General features: G+C 41.8%; 2 protein-coding genes across 3 annotated transcripts; one reads left to right on the top strand and one right to left on the bottom strand.

The window, feature by feature from the left end:
* Nucleotides 1-358: 358 nt before the first annotated feature.
* On the bottom strand, nucleotides 359-1,728 carry si:dkey-103k4.2 (uncharacterized). The gene is made up of 5 exons (XM_067396860.1): nucleotides 1,631-1,728; nucleotides 1,177-1,497; nucleotides 797-937; nucleotides 579-688; nucleotides 359-445 (listed from the first exon to the last, which is right to left on the bottom strand). The coding sequence occupies exons 1-5, from the start codon at nucleotides 1,653-1,655 to the stop codon at nucleotides 359-361; spliced, it is 684 nt and encodes a 227-aa protein (XP_067252961.1). The 5' UTR covers nucleotides 1,656-1,728.
* An 8,371-nt stretch (nucleotides 1,729-10,099) lies between these two features.
* Nucleotides 10,100-15,056, top strand: LOC137029052 (myelin-oligodendrocyte glycoprotein-like). Of its 2 annotated transcripts, XR_010896255.1 has the most exons (5): nucleotides 10,100-10,314; nucleotides 10,473-10,633; nucleotides 12,641-12,681; nucleotides 12,764-13,093; nucleotides 13,293-15,056. XR_010896255.1 is itself a non-coding variant. In XM_067398560.1 (4 exons), the coding sequence occupies exons 1-4, from the start codon at nucleotides 11,623-11,625 to the stop codon at nucleotides 13,535-13,537; spliced, it is 627 nt and encodes a 208-aa protein (XP_067254661.1). In that variant the 5' UTR covers nucleotides 11,348-11,622; the 3' UTR covers nucleotides 13,538-15,056. The 2 variants fall into 2 exon arrangements, 1 of the variants encoding a protein (XP_067254661.1); XM_067398560.1 differs by lacking the exons at nucleotides 10,100-10,314; nucleotides 10,473-10,633 and adding an exon at nucleotides 11,348-11,633.
* Nucleotides 15,057-15,920: the final 864 nt, after the last annotated feature.

Genomic DNA, 15,920 nt, shown 5'->3' with positions numbered 1-15,920 from the left:
TATCAGTTTAAAATAATAGAATATGTTTAAAATACAAGGACAATGTTTTTCTACACAGAAAATATACATTTGTCAGCACATTTTTTTTTTTTTTTTTTCAATAAACCCACCAGCTGTTTAAACCCCCTAGCAGTTAAACCTTTGGTCAGTTAACTGATGCCGTTTGCTTTTTTGTACAAAAAAACTGATGCAGTGATAAATCAAATCACATTGTTTAGTCCATTTTAACTTATTGTTTTAGTTTTTTTTAAACTTTTCAGCAGATCCCCAGCATGCTTTGCTGAGAGCTGCCAAACAGTTTGTGGTTAGAAATTCAAGAAACAGTAAACAAAATAAGTTGCCCATCATAGGCATACGTTCATGATTTTACCGGCTTTAGTACAGCATAGGTGACTTGGCTGAACAGAAAGTTTCTATGTAGCTTGGAAAAATCCACCTCAGCATACTGAAAGAGCAGTGGAGAAAACAATATAACCCGTATCAACATGGATCAAAGTTATTATTTTATCAAACAAATGAAAGATAAGCAAGACTACAATATTATAATATTATCAAGAGCTTAATTAATAAATTCTTACCTGAAACTGGTCCTGATGCTCTTCTATAACTTGTGACTGCTGTAGATCAGTATTGAGATGTTGTGAGTGTTCTGTGGACCTTCTGTTTCCAACAAAATCCTTTACTAGTCCTAAAAATGGTAAAACAGTGAATTCAGATTCAATGTATATAAATGCAAAAATAAATAAAAACTATTTAACTTCAGCTGCCTATGGAGAACAGCATATTGATAACTCACCAACGATAACCACGATGACCAGAAGCCCATTCATCAGACCAGATATTATGATGATAATCTGCCATTGTGTCTGATTCTGATCAATACACTCCACCACTGTATGATTGTGACACTTAGTTGACTCAGTTAGTTGAATTGGTTCTGAAAAGAAAGTGTTCATAATCTGTTACAGTAACAACTGCTGACAGGCTGGAGCGCAATGACTGCAATTTTGTAGAACTGAGGTAAATATCTGACATATCCAACTTTTTGTGGAGCTACCATTGAGTGCTCTAGTAATGTTTTTAAAGGTGCTCCAAAAACTGAAGTAGTGAATTACAAATGTATAAATAAATAAGAGAAAATATTTATCATCAATGTGGATTAGCAAATGAACTCACCGGCGATGTAAAGTCTGGTGCTGTTGCTGAGTTTTAGAGGTGCGTCTGTGTTCATACAGTAATAAACTCCTAATTCATCAGCAGTCACATTATTTATAACCAGATGTTTAAATTGCAGTGAATATTTGTTTCTGAATGTTTTGTTTGAGTAAAAAGGTGCTTTTGGAGTTGAGGTTGATCGTAGAATCACTGTTGGAGGATCTGGTGTTTTCAGTAAAATCCAATAAACCTCATTATCATCAAGATCACAGTTTATGGTCACATTTGATCCCAAATCAGTCTGTTGATCTGCTACTGCAGCTCGACAACAGATTAATACATCTATAAGATAAAAATAAATAAACATGAATCACAATTAATTTAAAATGTTTTAATTAGCTGCTTAAAACTATTGTGAACCTTTAACATGACACAATTTATGGTTAAGCGCATGAAAATATATTCATATACTCACAGAGCTGAAGCTGAATGATCTTCATATTCCTGGATGAATAAAACCATTGAATCTAATGAAACCTGGTTCCTTCCACACATTTATGATAAAGTCTACTGCAGCTCTGAAACCACACAGCAGAGGAAGTCAAGTTTGCTCTGACCACATTGTACACTTTTTTTCAACACTTAACACCGCCCCACCATCATTACTTTATTAACCAAGTTAAACATGTAAATTAAACATTAGTAAATTGCTAAATAATTGCAGTAACATCAGCAAACCTATTTGTCACATAAAGCCAACACACTCTCAGGACAACTCTCATGACTAATAATTTGTAGAAGATGCTAAAATTGTGTGATATTATAAAGTATGACTAAGATTTTACTAAATATTCTATAGTTATACAGTTTTTCCATATTACAATCATGGTCAGGTTTAGGTTTGAATTTGTATGATCTCGTACACATTATTACAAACTCTCATGAGACTGGGTTGCTGTGTCTAGTAACACTGTAAAACAAGAAAAGAGTTAATAGTTTCTGCCAAGTGACAAAGGTTTGGTGGGTAAACATGGTTCACTCTGTCACACAGTAGAGCCACCATTTTGCAACTGCAAGAGGTGAGGTGAAACTCACAAACATAACCTAATGAACAAGAAAATAACAACTGCTTATAACTGCTGATATTTTCAAAATGTCAAATTTTTCATCTGTTTAACAAAATTATTACAACAGTCATAGATTAGTGTCACGTTAGGTCTGGCAAAGGAGGCAAGGATCAACATGTTCTCCAACTAATACGATCATATAGGTCGTTTGTCACTTCCCTGAAATACGACCCATAGGAGCGTTTGCTAAAATTGCGTCCCTTTCGACAACAGGACACTTTCATTTTAATTCATGTAATACGACCCATAGGAGCGTTTGCTAACAGACAGACAGTTCCCAGAATTTTTCCCAATCTACTTTCCAAAATCAATTCTGATATTCTACCCCCTGGTCTCACCTCTTCCTTTCTCTAATTGAACAAGAAACGTCTCGGCTATGTATGTAACCCTCGTTCCCTGAAGGAGGGAACAGAGACGTACGTCAATAGTGACTGACGAATTGGGATATCACTAGAGAGCCCCTATCAGCTTCGAAAAACTAAAACAATCCAATGGACATTGGCATGCGATATTTGCATAACGCACCCCTCCCCTAACCGGGGCATATAAAAGGGGGAGGAGATGCAATCGCACTCTGTTTTTCGCTGAGGAGACAACTGGTGTCCGCACTGCAGCGAGGGTACAGAAACTGTGGCGATGGGACGTACGTCTCCGTTCCCTCCTTCAGTGAACGAGGGTTACATACGTAACCGAGACGTTCCCTTTCAGTCAGTCACGTTTGACGTACATCAGTAGTGACTGACGAATTGGGATCCCAAATAAAACGCCACAGTTACGAAGCCCCTTCCAGTGCCCAGCGCAGGCTCTAGCCGCCCGTCGCCCCAAGGGGACGGAGAAGGGGGCGAGCTTACGCCGGGAAGTCTACTGCTGTTCCGATATACCCACTAAGTAAACTAGACTACAGTGGGGAAGCGAACCCGTAGGGGACGCTGTGGAACCACTACCTACCCAGTGGGGAAGGAATTTACGTGGAAACATACGGCCTGGCCCGAAGGGCAGAACACATACGAGTCCCTGGGATGGCTCCACCTGAGTAGGGGGAGACTCATCTGATAGGTGACAGCAGAAAACTGTGCTAAGAGAAAGACACGGGCTCACCGTAGGGAGTAACCGTGGACAACACACATATGGAATCACTCATTTAGAGGGATTGCAACATATGGAACCCAACCAACAGACAACATCGAAGATGGATGTTGGTCTGGCATCAGACACTCTGCAATGTCCGAGCCGAAGGGGGAGGCGGAGGAACGCGACTGGAGTCAAAGATGCACGTATCCAGCCCAGAGGGCGGGAATGGCATTGCAAGCCGACACATAGAACAGGTTCAACGTGTCTACCGGCTAGTGGAAGCGAGTACACGGGAAGAAACCGGTTCCACACATAAGCTATAAAACCTAGCAAACGTGTTGGGTGTCGCCCAGCCCGCAGCTCTACAGATATCTGTCAGCGAGGCGCCATGAGCCAATGCCCAGGAAGAGGCCACCCCTCTGGTGGAGTGGGCTCTCAACTCTCATCCCATAAGCTATAAAACCTAGCAAACGTGTTGGGTGTCGCCCAGCCCGCAGCTCTACAGATATCTGTCAGCGAGGCGCCATGAGCCAATGCCCAGGAAGAGGCCACCCCTCTGGTGGAGTGGGCTCTCAACCCGAACGGGCAAGGCACGCCCTGGGAGCCGTAAGCCAGGGCGATGGCATCCACTATCCAGTGGGCCATCCTCTGCTTGGAGACAGCCTTTCCCTTCTGCTGGCCTCCGTAACAGACAAAGAACTGATCTGAGGTCCTGAAGCTTCGAGTTCTATCCACGTAAACGCGCAGAGCGTGAACTGGACAGAGTGAAGCCAGGGCTGGGTCTGCCTCCTCCGAAGCCAGCGCTTGCAGGTTCACTACCTGATCTCTGAAGGGAGTGGTAGGAACCTTGGGCACATATCCAGGCCGGGGTCTCAGGATGACGTGAGAATCCCCAGGCCCGAATTCCAGGCACGATTCGTCAACTGAAAATGTGTGCAGGTCCCCTACCCTCTTGAGCGAGGCTAATGCAACCAGGTTTTTTTGTTTGTTTGTTTGTTTTTTTAGTCTCCTCGCCCCCCTCAGGAACCTGATGACCAGATCGTGCTTGCCCAAGGACTTTCCATCAACTGCATCATGATGTGCGGCAATGGCGGCAACATACACTTAGGGTGGAGGGAGACAGCCTTCGCTCCAAGCCCTCTTGCAGGAAGGAAAGCACGGATCTGACCGAGCATGATTGGGGGTCTTCTCGGTGAGAAGAACACCATTCAACGAACAGGTTCCACTTCAACGCATAGAGGCTCCTAGTGGAAGGAGCTCTAGCGGAAGTGATAGTGTCTACAACCGCTTGCGGGAGATCACTTAAAACCTCCGCATCCCGTCCAGGGACCACACGTGGAGGTTCCACAGGTCGGGACGTGGGTGCCACAGGGTGCCCCCTCTTTGAGTCAGAAGGTCCTTCCTCAGAGGAATCGGCCAAGGAGGGGCTGTCGTGAGGAGCATCAGGTCCGAAAACCATGTCCAGGTGGGCCAATAAGGGGCCACCAACAAGACCTGTTCCCCGTCCTCCCTGACTTTGCACAAAATTTGTGCAAGAAGGCTCACTGGGGGAAACGCATACTTGCGAAAACCCCGGGGCCAACTGTGTGCCAGAGCATCCGTGCCAAGAGTACCTTCGGTCAGGGAATAAAACCACTGGCACTGAGCATTCTCCTGGGAGGCAAACAGATCTATCTGAGCCTCGCCCAAGTACTGCCAAATCAGTTGAACCACCTGGGGATGGAGTCTCCATTCGCCCGCAAGTGGAGGCTGCCGTGAGAGCTCGTCGGCTGCACGGTTCAGCACACCTGGGACATGAATGGCATGAAGCGACCTCAGATGCTTCTGACTCCATAACAAGAGATGGCGGGCGAGTTGCGGCAGGAGCGTAGACCACCCTGTTGTTTGATGTTGTCTGAACGGACTAGAACGTGCTTGCCTGTCAGCAGCTCCTTGAAGCGGCCCAGCGCAAGACGAACTGCCAGCAACTCGAGGCAATTGATATGCCAATGCAGCTGAGGCCCCGTCCAAAGACCCGAAGCTGCATGCCCGTTGTACGTGGCACCCCACCCTGAGGTCGAGGCGTCTGTGTGGACCACAGCATGCCTGGACACCTGTTCGAGGGGAACTCCTGCCCGCAGGAACGAGGGGTCTGACCATCGAGTGAGGGTACGGCGACAGCTCGGTGTCACAGGGACACGTAACGTGCCGCGTTGCCACGCCCATCTCGGGACCCGGCCGTGGAGCCAGTGTTGGAGCGGCCTCATATGAAGCAATCCGAGCGGCGTGACTGCGCTCCTCGGTGAGTTGTACAGTCTGAGCGACCGAGTCCAGTTCCATACCGAGATAAGAGATCCTCTGCCCGGGGGAGAGTTTGATCTTGTCCCAGTTGACCCGAAGACCCAACCGGCTGAGGTGTGCCAACACCATGTCCCTGTGTTCGCACAACTGCTCTCGCGAGCTGGGACTGTAGTAGGGACTGTAGAACCCTGACTTCATATCGGCTGGAGGGACCGGCTCGATTGCATCCTTCGCCAGGAGGAAAGCAATCTCTGCCCGAAGAACAGAAGCACTGTCCAGTGACACCTGAGTGTAGTGGACACCTCTGAACACCGGGGGACGCCGGGCGGACTGAATCGCATAGCCGAGCCTGATTGTACGAATGAGCCAGCGGGACGGGCTGGGAAGCGCTAGCCAGGCTACCAGACACCGAACGAGCGGGACCAAAGGCACCACAGGCGTACTGGGAGTGGTGCAGCAAGGCAGAGTGCTGAGGCTCGACTCGGACGGCACAGCGGTCCGAAGTGGAGTCAGACTCTGCGGGGGGCAGAACCCCAGGTCCTGACAACCGCGCCCTCTTGTGACCTGGAGGAAGGAAGGGAAACAGCTCTTTTTGTGAAAAGGTGGGTACCGCTGGACTCCGGAGAGCCAGCGGCGGGACAGACACAACAAATTTCTCCCGGCCCTCCCCTGGGAGTGGAGGAGATGATGGAATCCTTCCCTGAAGAGCTGCAACTTCCACCTCCAAGTCGCCCGCTTCAGGATCGCCCGCTTCAACCTCTTGCCACCTGGCTTGGCTTGAGCGGGCTGGGCGCCGCTTCCCTGCTGTTTGGCTGGTGGAGGCTGCTGCTTGGCCAACTTAGCAGGGGCAGAGGACGACACGGGTGGGCGCCCTCGGCGACGAGCAGGCTGAGGTTGCGCCGCCGGCGGGGTGGAGGCAGCAGCGGGCCGGCGGGGCAGGACATGTTTTATCACCTCAGCCTGCTTCTCGGCTGCGGAGAACGATTGGGCGAAGCTCTCCACTGCGTCGCTGAATAGGCCAGCCTGGGACACGGGGGAGTCCAGGAACCGATATTTATCGGTCTCCCTCATGTCTGCCAGGATTAGCCATAGATGGCGCTGCTGGACTACCATAGTAGTCATAGCTTGACCAACGGAGCGTGCCGTCACCTTAGTCGCCCGGAGAGCGAGGTCGGTGGCAGCACGCAACTCCCCCAGCAGATGTTGGTCAAGACCACCCTGTGGCATTTCCGATAACGCTTTTGCTTGGTACACTTGCAAAAGGGCCATGGCATGCAGGGCGGAGGCGGTCTGCCCACAAGCTCTGTAAGCCTTCTCCATCAGAGAGGAAGAAAACTTACAGGCTCGGGACGGAAGGCATGGTTCACCACGCCAGCCGGCGGCCGTTGGGCACAACCGCATTGCTACAGACCGCTCGACTGGAGGGATCCCCGTATAACCTTTAGCCTCTCCGCCATCCAGGGTGGTGAAGGCGGACGAGGGCCCTGGTCTCGAACGAACACTATACGGCGTCCGCCAAGACCTGGTCACCTCGTCGTGCACCTCCAGGAAGAAAGGCATCGGAGCGGGACGCTGAGGACCAGCACGGCACGCCCCGAGGTACCAATCATCAAGCCGAGAGGGACCGGGACACGGTGGAGGGTTCCACACGAGCCCAACCTTCTCGGCTGCCCAGGAAGCCGTCAACTCAGGATCCGACTCAGCCACAGCCGCCACCCCTTAAGATGGGGGCTCAGCCGAGTCATCCTCTCCCGAGGACTCATGCTCGCCTTCTGATGCCGTGATCGACATCTGATCCTCTGCAGGTGCACCGAAGGACAGCACCGCACGCTCCGAAGAGGGCCCGGCACGGCGGTAACACCACTGGCTGCGGTGCTGAAGAGGCGGCAGGGGCCCACGGAGCAACGCTCAGCCGGGAAGCCCTTACCGTGATCCTCAAGTCACCCTGCCTACACGCCGACGAACCATCACTCCGACCGGAGCCAGAGAAAACGGCCGCACGGGGCATAGGGGAAGGGACCCCCGCTCCCTGAGAACCAAGGAACGAGAGTCTCGACCTCAGCACCGCGATAGTCATGTTCCCACAATGAGAACATGAGTGCGATTGCATCTCCTCCCCCTTTTATATGCCCCGGTTAGGGGAGGGGTGCGTTATGCAAATATCGTACGCCAATGTCCATTGGCTTGTTTTAGTTTTCTCGAAGCTGATAGGGGCTCTCTAGCGATATCCCAATTCGTTGGTCACTACTGACGTACGTCGAACGTGACAGACTGAAAGGGAACTGGGTAATGATCACTGCCTACTGTATCTTTAATATACAGTACCAGCTAAGGAGCTAGACTCTAGGGTTAGACCTAATACTGACTCACCACCCATAGTTAATTTAAATCTTGTGCTTCAAACCAAGTAGGTTTTAAGTTGTGATTTGAATTCAGAGAGTGAAGTTATTGTCCTTAGTGCCAGTCGTAGTGAGTCCCATAGCTTATGAGTCATGACAGAAAGCGACCTGCTGCCCATTGAAGATAGACGAAATCTAGGGGCACACCCTGAAGATTGAAGTGATCAAGAAGGAATGTAAGAATAAAGTAAATCATAGAGATAGCAAGGAGCAAGGCCATTGAGTGATTTAAAGGTGATTTAAAGGTAATGTGAGATGACACAGGATAGGGTGACCATATGCGTCCTGTCCAAGATTTCTAAATTGCCTATAATGGCTTGAGCCCTTGCCTCTTTAATTGTGACAGTGGTCTTATCGATGTGCCCCCAGAATGCGATTTAGGAACGCAATTTCTACACTGAGGTGTGTGCAAGCCACTGTTCTTATTGACATTCTTCATGCAATGCATTAAAATGTTGTCGTATTTGCAATGCTTTGACCGTTCTCTGTAGATCCAGCCTTCTTGCAAGCCACGATCGGTTGATAATGTATGATGCATGCTATTGGTCAAATTATTTTTCAGTCGTTACCTTCCACAAATATGAAAACAAAACCTACATTTTATGCAACTTAGAAATCCTGGATAGGACGCGTCCTGGGAGAATGGCGCATATGGTCACCCTAACACAGGATGTTGCAAATAAGACACATGATATGAGCAGATTGTTTAATATGGGTTTTGAATGTACTGTAAATGAGAAATAGAGTCTACTGTAATCCAGCAAAAAAAGAGCATTACAGTAGTCGAGGAGCGATGTAATAATATTTGGACTGACATAAGAACAAAGTTGGACTATACTGTGAATGCAACTTTGGAAAGTTTACTAATGTAAAAATGAAATTTCTGATGGTGGCAAATGGAAAAATTGTTGTAGGTTAGAGCTGGGAACTTTAGTTACCTTCATGTCATGTTCTGTTTGTTTTGGTTTTCATTCGTCACATGTGTACCTTTGTTCCTGCCACTCATCAGGCATTATGGACACTAACTCACTCACAGCTGTGCATCATTAGTTCACTGTGTTGGAATTACCTTTGATCTTCTTTGTCTGTTTGCCAGTGACAACATGTTACACTTACATAATTTTTGGTCAACTAAAATAAATAAATAAACAAACAAACAAATAGCACATTTGTGGAAATATGAGATTTAATTGGTGTGCATTTGGAAAAAATCTCATCATATCTAACCCTGTTCTTGTAGATAGTCCTATTAAAAAAAAGTTATTTTGAATAGTTTCTGAGGTATCCATTGGGTTTATATGGGGGAAAAAATAACAATTGCGGCCTGTTGAGGGCAGCAGAGAAAACATGTTACATAGATGTGTGTTGCGTTTGCTCATGTGAAGTGCTGTTGAGTTTGAGTTTCCACATCAAGCACCACGCCTTACTAGTGAATGACATCTGGTCAAACCTGTGCTTATCTTGATAAAAAATCAAACTAAACGAATCAAACTGATGTATTTCAGAAACAGCACACACAAAACAGACATCTAAATCATCTTGTCCATATAATAAAAAAAAAAAACCAAAAAACATAACAATATTCTATAATAAAAAAAAAAAAATTCAAAATGCTAATAGATACAATATAGAAATACATCAAAAAGAAGAGAAACGTAAACGTGGCAGCCATGAGAAGAGGAAACATCAACAATGAATAATATTTAAATAACAAAACAAATCACTGTGCACATTTTTGCCTTTTCTGTCTCATTGTTATTATTTTATCCGTAAAACCTTTTTACCATGCCAATAAAGCCTCTTGAATCTTGAATCTATTAACATTAAAATATTGCAAAAGAATAGATGAAGCAAAACAAATGCATGTGTGCCAATGAATTCAAAAAGGTAAACTGAATTAAAACAAGCAGCACACAACCAAACCTATTCTGATACTGTATGTTTATAAACAAAGTTTAAAGACAAATTCATGACAATGCTGTGTTTGCTTTCTCTCTCTTTTAGTGTCTCTGTCAGAATGAGGATGCAGTTTAAACAAAACCACAAAACACTCTGTACTTGCCCGCTCACCTGCTCATCTAGTCTGACTAGAAAAACTATTCTGACTAGAGAAACTAGAAGTTTCTCCTCCCATCAGACCGTCAGGGAGAATCACCCTTGAATCACTTCATTCTGTCAGGATGAAAACAAGAGAGAGGAACTATGAGGCAGACCTGTCTGGATTGAGCCCAGATATGAAAAGAAAAACAAAAAACAAACAAATAAACAACAACAAAAAACAGGTAATTTCTTGTAGAAGATTCATTTGTTAATTAATTTTTGAAAACCATTTTTAAAAGCCAGACTGTATTTTCCTGTTGTTTATCATTCTTTCACTTTCTTTTTTCTCTATAAGTCAGAATGAGGGTTATTTGAAATTCAGTGTTCTTGTCTCTTGCAGTGACAATAAACTAAAGTCAAGATGTGACGGAGTATTAAGACTCGATGATAGCAGGAATATATCAGACGTCATTCAGAGAAATGATTCACTTGAGGATCGAGATCCAGAACACAATGTTTTCCCAGAGGAGTTTAAGAAGGAAGCTTCAATCTCATATTCATGTAAGTCTGAGCACATTTACTCATTTGAAAATATCATGTACTACTATTATTATTATTATTATTATTATATATCAAAGTAATTATTTTTCAGTTAAACTAGCGCAATATTTTGTATACTGTTAAAACACGTCATACTGTAAGTTACCTTACTGTATATGATGAAAAACTGCAAATGTTTTTTCAACATCATATTAGCTATGTGTAATTTTACTGTAAAATACTGTAAAAATGTATGGTTTGGACAAATAAAAAATATGAATAAGGCTATCTGATAATTTAGGCTGTTTAGGCAAAACAGTAAAAATACATTCCAGAATTCATTACACATCAGATCACATGATATTTTTTTTTGTAAATAATTCTTATTTTTGTTATCAGTAATGTTGCTACAAATAATAGTGTGTTTGTGTGACATTTTATGTAATTTAGTTCATGTTTATTACATTATTTAGCCCTGGTGTTTTGTCTTTGTGTTTGACCCTGCACCGTACACTACTAACCATGTTTTATGAAAGGCCACTTCTCTTGTACCACCTGTATTATTGTGGTAGTTATTGGTACATTTTAAGGTAAAACCAAATTTTGAAAGTTAAAGTAGCTCTATTAACATAAAATTACTTAATGAAATATAAGGTTGGTGTCAAACAAGCTTTTGTCATGTCATTTATTGATTCATTAAAGTGCAGAGTGACAGACAGATGATTGTAGATCAGAAACATGCTTTATATTAATAACTGAAAATTCAGCAAGAGATCAGGTGTCTTAAATATGCTGAAGTAAATTTGAGAAAGATTAACGAATATCTGCGCATGTCTGATCAGTTCACGTGATTACCGTTGACGTCACGTACATGTCATCCCATGAGCGCATGGAACAGAACCGGAAGAGTTACGATACGTTCTGTTGAAAAAGTAGTATTTCATCCTAATTTCAAAAACATTTTATGCAATATAGTCAAATAAAATATATATTGGTTATATTTGGCAGCCATGATAATCAGGTACGTTTGTTGAATGCAGAATCAAACGCTATATGGACAAACATGTTACACACTTCAGCAAAGAAGGCCTGATGTAGTTTAATATTTGTGATTGGCCTGCTGTGTTTTGGTTGTCAAATGCTTTATTTAAACTAGAATTAAAATGAAAGTCTTTCAAGTGTTGTTAAAACATTAAACACAACTTGGTTAATTAATGATTATAAAGTTTATATGCATGGTTTATCTGCTGTAACTATTATTTTGATTAAGTGGTTAGCATTAGCACCATTTTGTTCCCAGGTAAAAAAAAAAAAATACTATAGTAATTTATAGTAAATACTATAGTGTTTTTGAACCATACTATAGTAAATTGTAGTATACTGTATATATTATAGTATTTACACTTGTTAATGAATGCTACAGCATACTGTAATATTAATTATACTGAACTGTTAAACTGTAATAAATACTGTAGTATACTTTAGTTTTTACTACAGTAAACTGTAGTGTATTGTAGTATAATATACCGTATAGATTAAAGAAAACTTAGTACAGTATTGGGTAACAATTTGTTTATATTACTATAGTTGTTATATTATCACAGCAACTGTAGGATTACCACAACAAATTAATTCAAGTGCTTTACTGTATGGTTCAAAAACACTATAGTATTTACTATAAATTACTATAGTAATTATAGTATAGTATTTTTTCACCTGGGCTGGTAAGTTAGTTTTAGTTTATAGTAGTTTGATTTGTAGTGAATTCAAGGTTTTACCAATAGGGTAAGATGGGTAAGGATGCTACCTTAAGAACATTTACTGCCAATTTGTAACATATTTAGAGATGAATTTAGTGACACCTGTGATCAGTAAGAAAACCAAGTATGGGAGGACACCCTGTCCTATCTTACCCTCTTACCTGTATTATGTGTGTTATGTGGGAACTCATGACTTTAGTGTTGTTTGTACCGTGTTATTCAAGTTGAACCAAACAAAGTTAAATGAACTTGTTTTCTCTGTCTGCAGTTGTGGCTTCATCTGTGTGTTTGCAGTGCTGATAAATAAAGGTGAGCACCTGAACAAACTACATTTGAAAGATAAATGAATGCCTGACTGTTAAAGTTTCAATTAAAGTTTTTCTTGTTTCAGTGTTTCTGCAGGTCACAGTAGTAGAGGCTGTTATTGGCAGTTCTGTTGTCCTTCCATGTTCTTCCACTGAACATGATCATAACCTTCAAGATATTCATGTGTTTTGGAGACACAATGGCAGCAAGATTGTGTGTGATATAATTCCCAGCAGTCATTCACAAGGGAACCAGGATTCAGAGTATAAAAACAGAACTGAATTATTTCCAGAGGAGTATGAGAGAGGAAACTTCTCCATCAAACTCCATGATCTCATTTATGCTGATGCAGGAAAATACAGCTGCCTCATCACACACTCGTCTGAACAGAAGACTGTACAGCTGATCATTAAGGGTGTGTGAAAGTAGTAGATTAGTGCATGAAGATTTTTATTTAAACACAGTTATTTGCTTTAAAATCTAAATGCTTCAAGAAATTGATCCCAAGTTCACTAGTGATGTTTCAGTCTGAATGCTGCTGTTTATTAAGTATAGACGGCTCTGTTGTCTGTCACAGTGAGGTAAAATGATCTGTTATACTTTTTTTGTTGCAGAATCAACAGCAGAAAAAGGAACCATATCCACTGAACAAGAAAACCAAGGAACAACAAAACCAAGCAGTGTGTGGATACCATCGCCTTGGCTTTGGGGTGGCATTGTATTCAGTATAGTTATAGTTATACTTATTGTTATAGTTATAGGTTTCATTTTAGTTTACTTGAGAAAAAAGTCCTCAAGCAATCTTAGTGCAGGTGGACACAGCATGAGTTCAGATGCTCATGAGGTTAGAACATTATGAATCAGTAAGAGCTGATAATAATAAAGTCGTTACATGATGGCACACCTGTATAGCGTGGTGTACCGGCAGCAATTGCATGAAATTCAGGTCAGAGGAGAATGTCAGTGCTTCATTTTTGCTGCCACAACTTTGGATGGAAAAAGTAAGAAATAATGAGATGAGTGTGCAAGTGATTTGGTTGAAGAACAGGAAACAGAATGGAAACTGTTACTGTATTTCCTGCTGATCAAATTAAGCCTATAACATATTTTACAGCCGTTAGGATGGATTTCATGGGAAACCATTAGTCTGCGCGTGTTTGTGTCATATCTACAAACACACGCAGACTAATGGTTTAAAGCTACAAAAACGGAAAGCAACATTATCCATAATAAAACAAAAATTAACTTTGGTTTGTTTTTTCAGAATTTTTTCATTTGTTTTTGCAAATAGCATCATATTTGCTGTGCATTGAAAAGGGCTATATTTCTCATAAGCATCGTGAGCTAAGTTTATCGTTGAGAGAAGGTTCTCAAAACAATGTTTATGTTGTAACATTGCCAGGTCAAAACAACAGCAGAATTTAAGTTATCTGCTCACAATTCATTTTCTTAAATATCTGTTTTTTGTTTTTTATTTATAGAGGGTTTAATGTTGTTAGCGACATTTGCACTGATAAGATGCTCACATGTAACCATGGGCTCAGTATGTAGGCCCATTTCTTTCACATAAGAAGATCATAAAACGAGATTAAAAAGTTGAAATTCTAACATACAATGTCAATTATGGAATAAAAAGTCAGTATTATGAGAAGAAAGTTGAAATTACAAGAATAAAAAGTAAAAATTATGACTTCAAAAAATGTAAATGACACAAAATGTCAAAATTGACAAAGTCCTAGTTGTAAGTGATGCATCTCAAACCATCAGATTCATGTGTGCAGAATAGAGGAGCGACTCACAGCTCATGTAATTACCAAAACTAATGTTCTTCTGCAAGTAGTTTTATGCTGCAGCTGCTAAAGGGCCAAGTTACATATTTTGGCTTTAATAACTATTTTTATATTTTGTACCCTTTATGATTATCACTTTTAAGTCAACTGCTTTTAATTACTAGTGTGTATAAAATATGCTGTAAATAACCTTGCCTTGTCTTTTCATTTTATAGTTTTACAGTTTTCTGATGCAAAAGATGCTTTTTTTTATATACTGTTATATTCTTGCCTTATTCACTGCATTCTTATTGTATAATATAATGAGATATTGAAACAGGCTAAAGTTAAGACAATATGAGTCAATATGTTGCTGCCTTAAAAATTCTGTACTAGTAAACATTCATATTGAAAATGTTGTATTTGTAGGAACTGTTAATTATGTTTAAAATGTATTTCAAAATTCTCAGGTATAAACAGAAAATAAGGCACATTGTTTCATTGTATTTGCATGATCTCATTATGTTCAAGACCCAATAAATTGTATTATGAAATAATGCATCTGCCAAAGTTGTATATTACAAACATATTACTAATCTTACACTTTTTACTAAAACCAAATGTTTTACATATATTCATTTGGCTGATGCTTTTATCCAAAGTGTGAATGAAATGTGGCTTCTGGTTTACAAACCAAAAAAACAAACAAATAGCACATCTGTGGTAATATGAGATTTAATTTGAGTGCACATTTGGATAAAACTCAGTGTCTGAACACCACTACCTCTCATCATCATAACCCTTTCCCCTTCCTCCCCATGTTTGGTGTGTTTTGAGGCAGTGCTCTGGGGTTTTAATGTCCTCTAAGGGCCCCAGCCGTTTCTCAGCACCAGAACATCACAATAAACACATGGGATTGGGCGTTTTCATGTTTGTATGACAAACATCCTGGTGCTCAGAGTTTCCACATCAAGCACAACTCCTTAAAAGTAAATGAAACTCATCAGATAATGGCATCAGGTCACAAAAAAAAACAAAAAAAAAAACAAACTGAATGCCTCTGTGTATTTCAGAAACAGTATGATGATTATAGGCATCAAAAGCATTTTATGTACTGCAAAAACACAATACAAAATGCTGTAATACATACAATACAGAAGAATATGTCAGAAAGAAGAGAAATGCAAATCTGTCAGGTTTGTGAGGTCCTGTCATGATAAGAGTATGAAGTGTAACAGGACAATAACATCAACCCTGAATACAATTAAATTAGAGACAGATCATTGTGTACTTTTTTGCCTTTTCCATCTCATTGTTATATTTTATCTTTTTTTTTCTTTTTCTTTTTCTTTTTTTTTTGTGTGTAAATATGTCTCTTTCGGTTTCTCTGTTGGTCAGAATGAGGATACATAAACAAAACCAAAATGTGACCATGCAAATGGTACACCCGCCCACTCGCCCGCACATCTAATC

Source organism: Chanodichthys erythropterus, chromosome 10 (assembly GCF_024489055.1).
Source record: "Chanodichthys erythropterus isolate Z2021 chromosome 10, ASM2448905v1, whole genome shotgun sequence".
Classification (NCBI taxonomy): domain Eukaryota; kingdom Metazoa; phylum Chordata; class Actinopteri; order Cypriniformes; family Xenocyprididae; genus Chanodichthys; species Chanodichthys erythropterus.
The sequence above is the reverse complement of the archived record's forward strand: the minus strand, read 5'-3'. Positions and strand labels throughout refer to the sequence as shown.

What these genes read in the sequence shown, in the direction of transcription:
- si:dkey-103k4.2 (XM_067396860.1), bottom strand. Translation starts at nt 1,655, where the DNA reads ATGAAGATCATTCAGCTTCAGCTCT. An exon ending in GGTCATCGTGGTTATCGTTG is followed by an intron (nt 689 to 796) that starts GTGAGTTATCAA and finishes TACCATTTTTAG; the next exon opens with GACTAGTAAAGGATTTTGTT. An exon ending in AGCATCAGGACCAGTTTCAG is followed by an intron (nt 446 to 578) that starts GTAAGAATTTAT and finishes CTGCTCTTTCAG; the next exon opens with TATGCTGAGGTGGATTTTTC.
- LOC137029052 (XM_067398560.1), top strand. An exon ending in TGCAGTGCTGATAAATAAAG is followed by an intron (nt 12,682 to 12,763) that starts GTGAGCACCTGA and finishes TTCTTGTTTCAG; the next exon opens with TGTTTCTGCAGGTCACAGTA. An exon ending in TGTACAGCTGATCATTAAGG is followed by an intron (nt 13,094 to 13,292) that starts GTGTGTGAAAGT and finishes TTTTTGTTGCAG; the next exon opens with AATCAACAGCAGAAAAAGGA.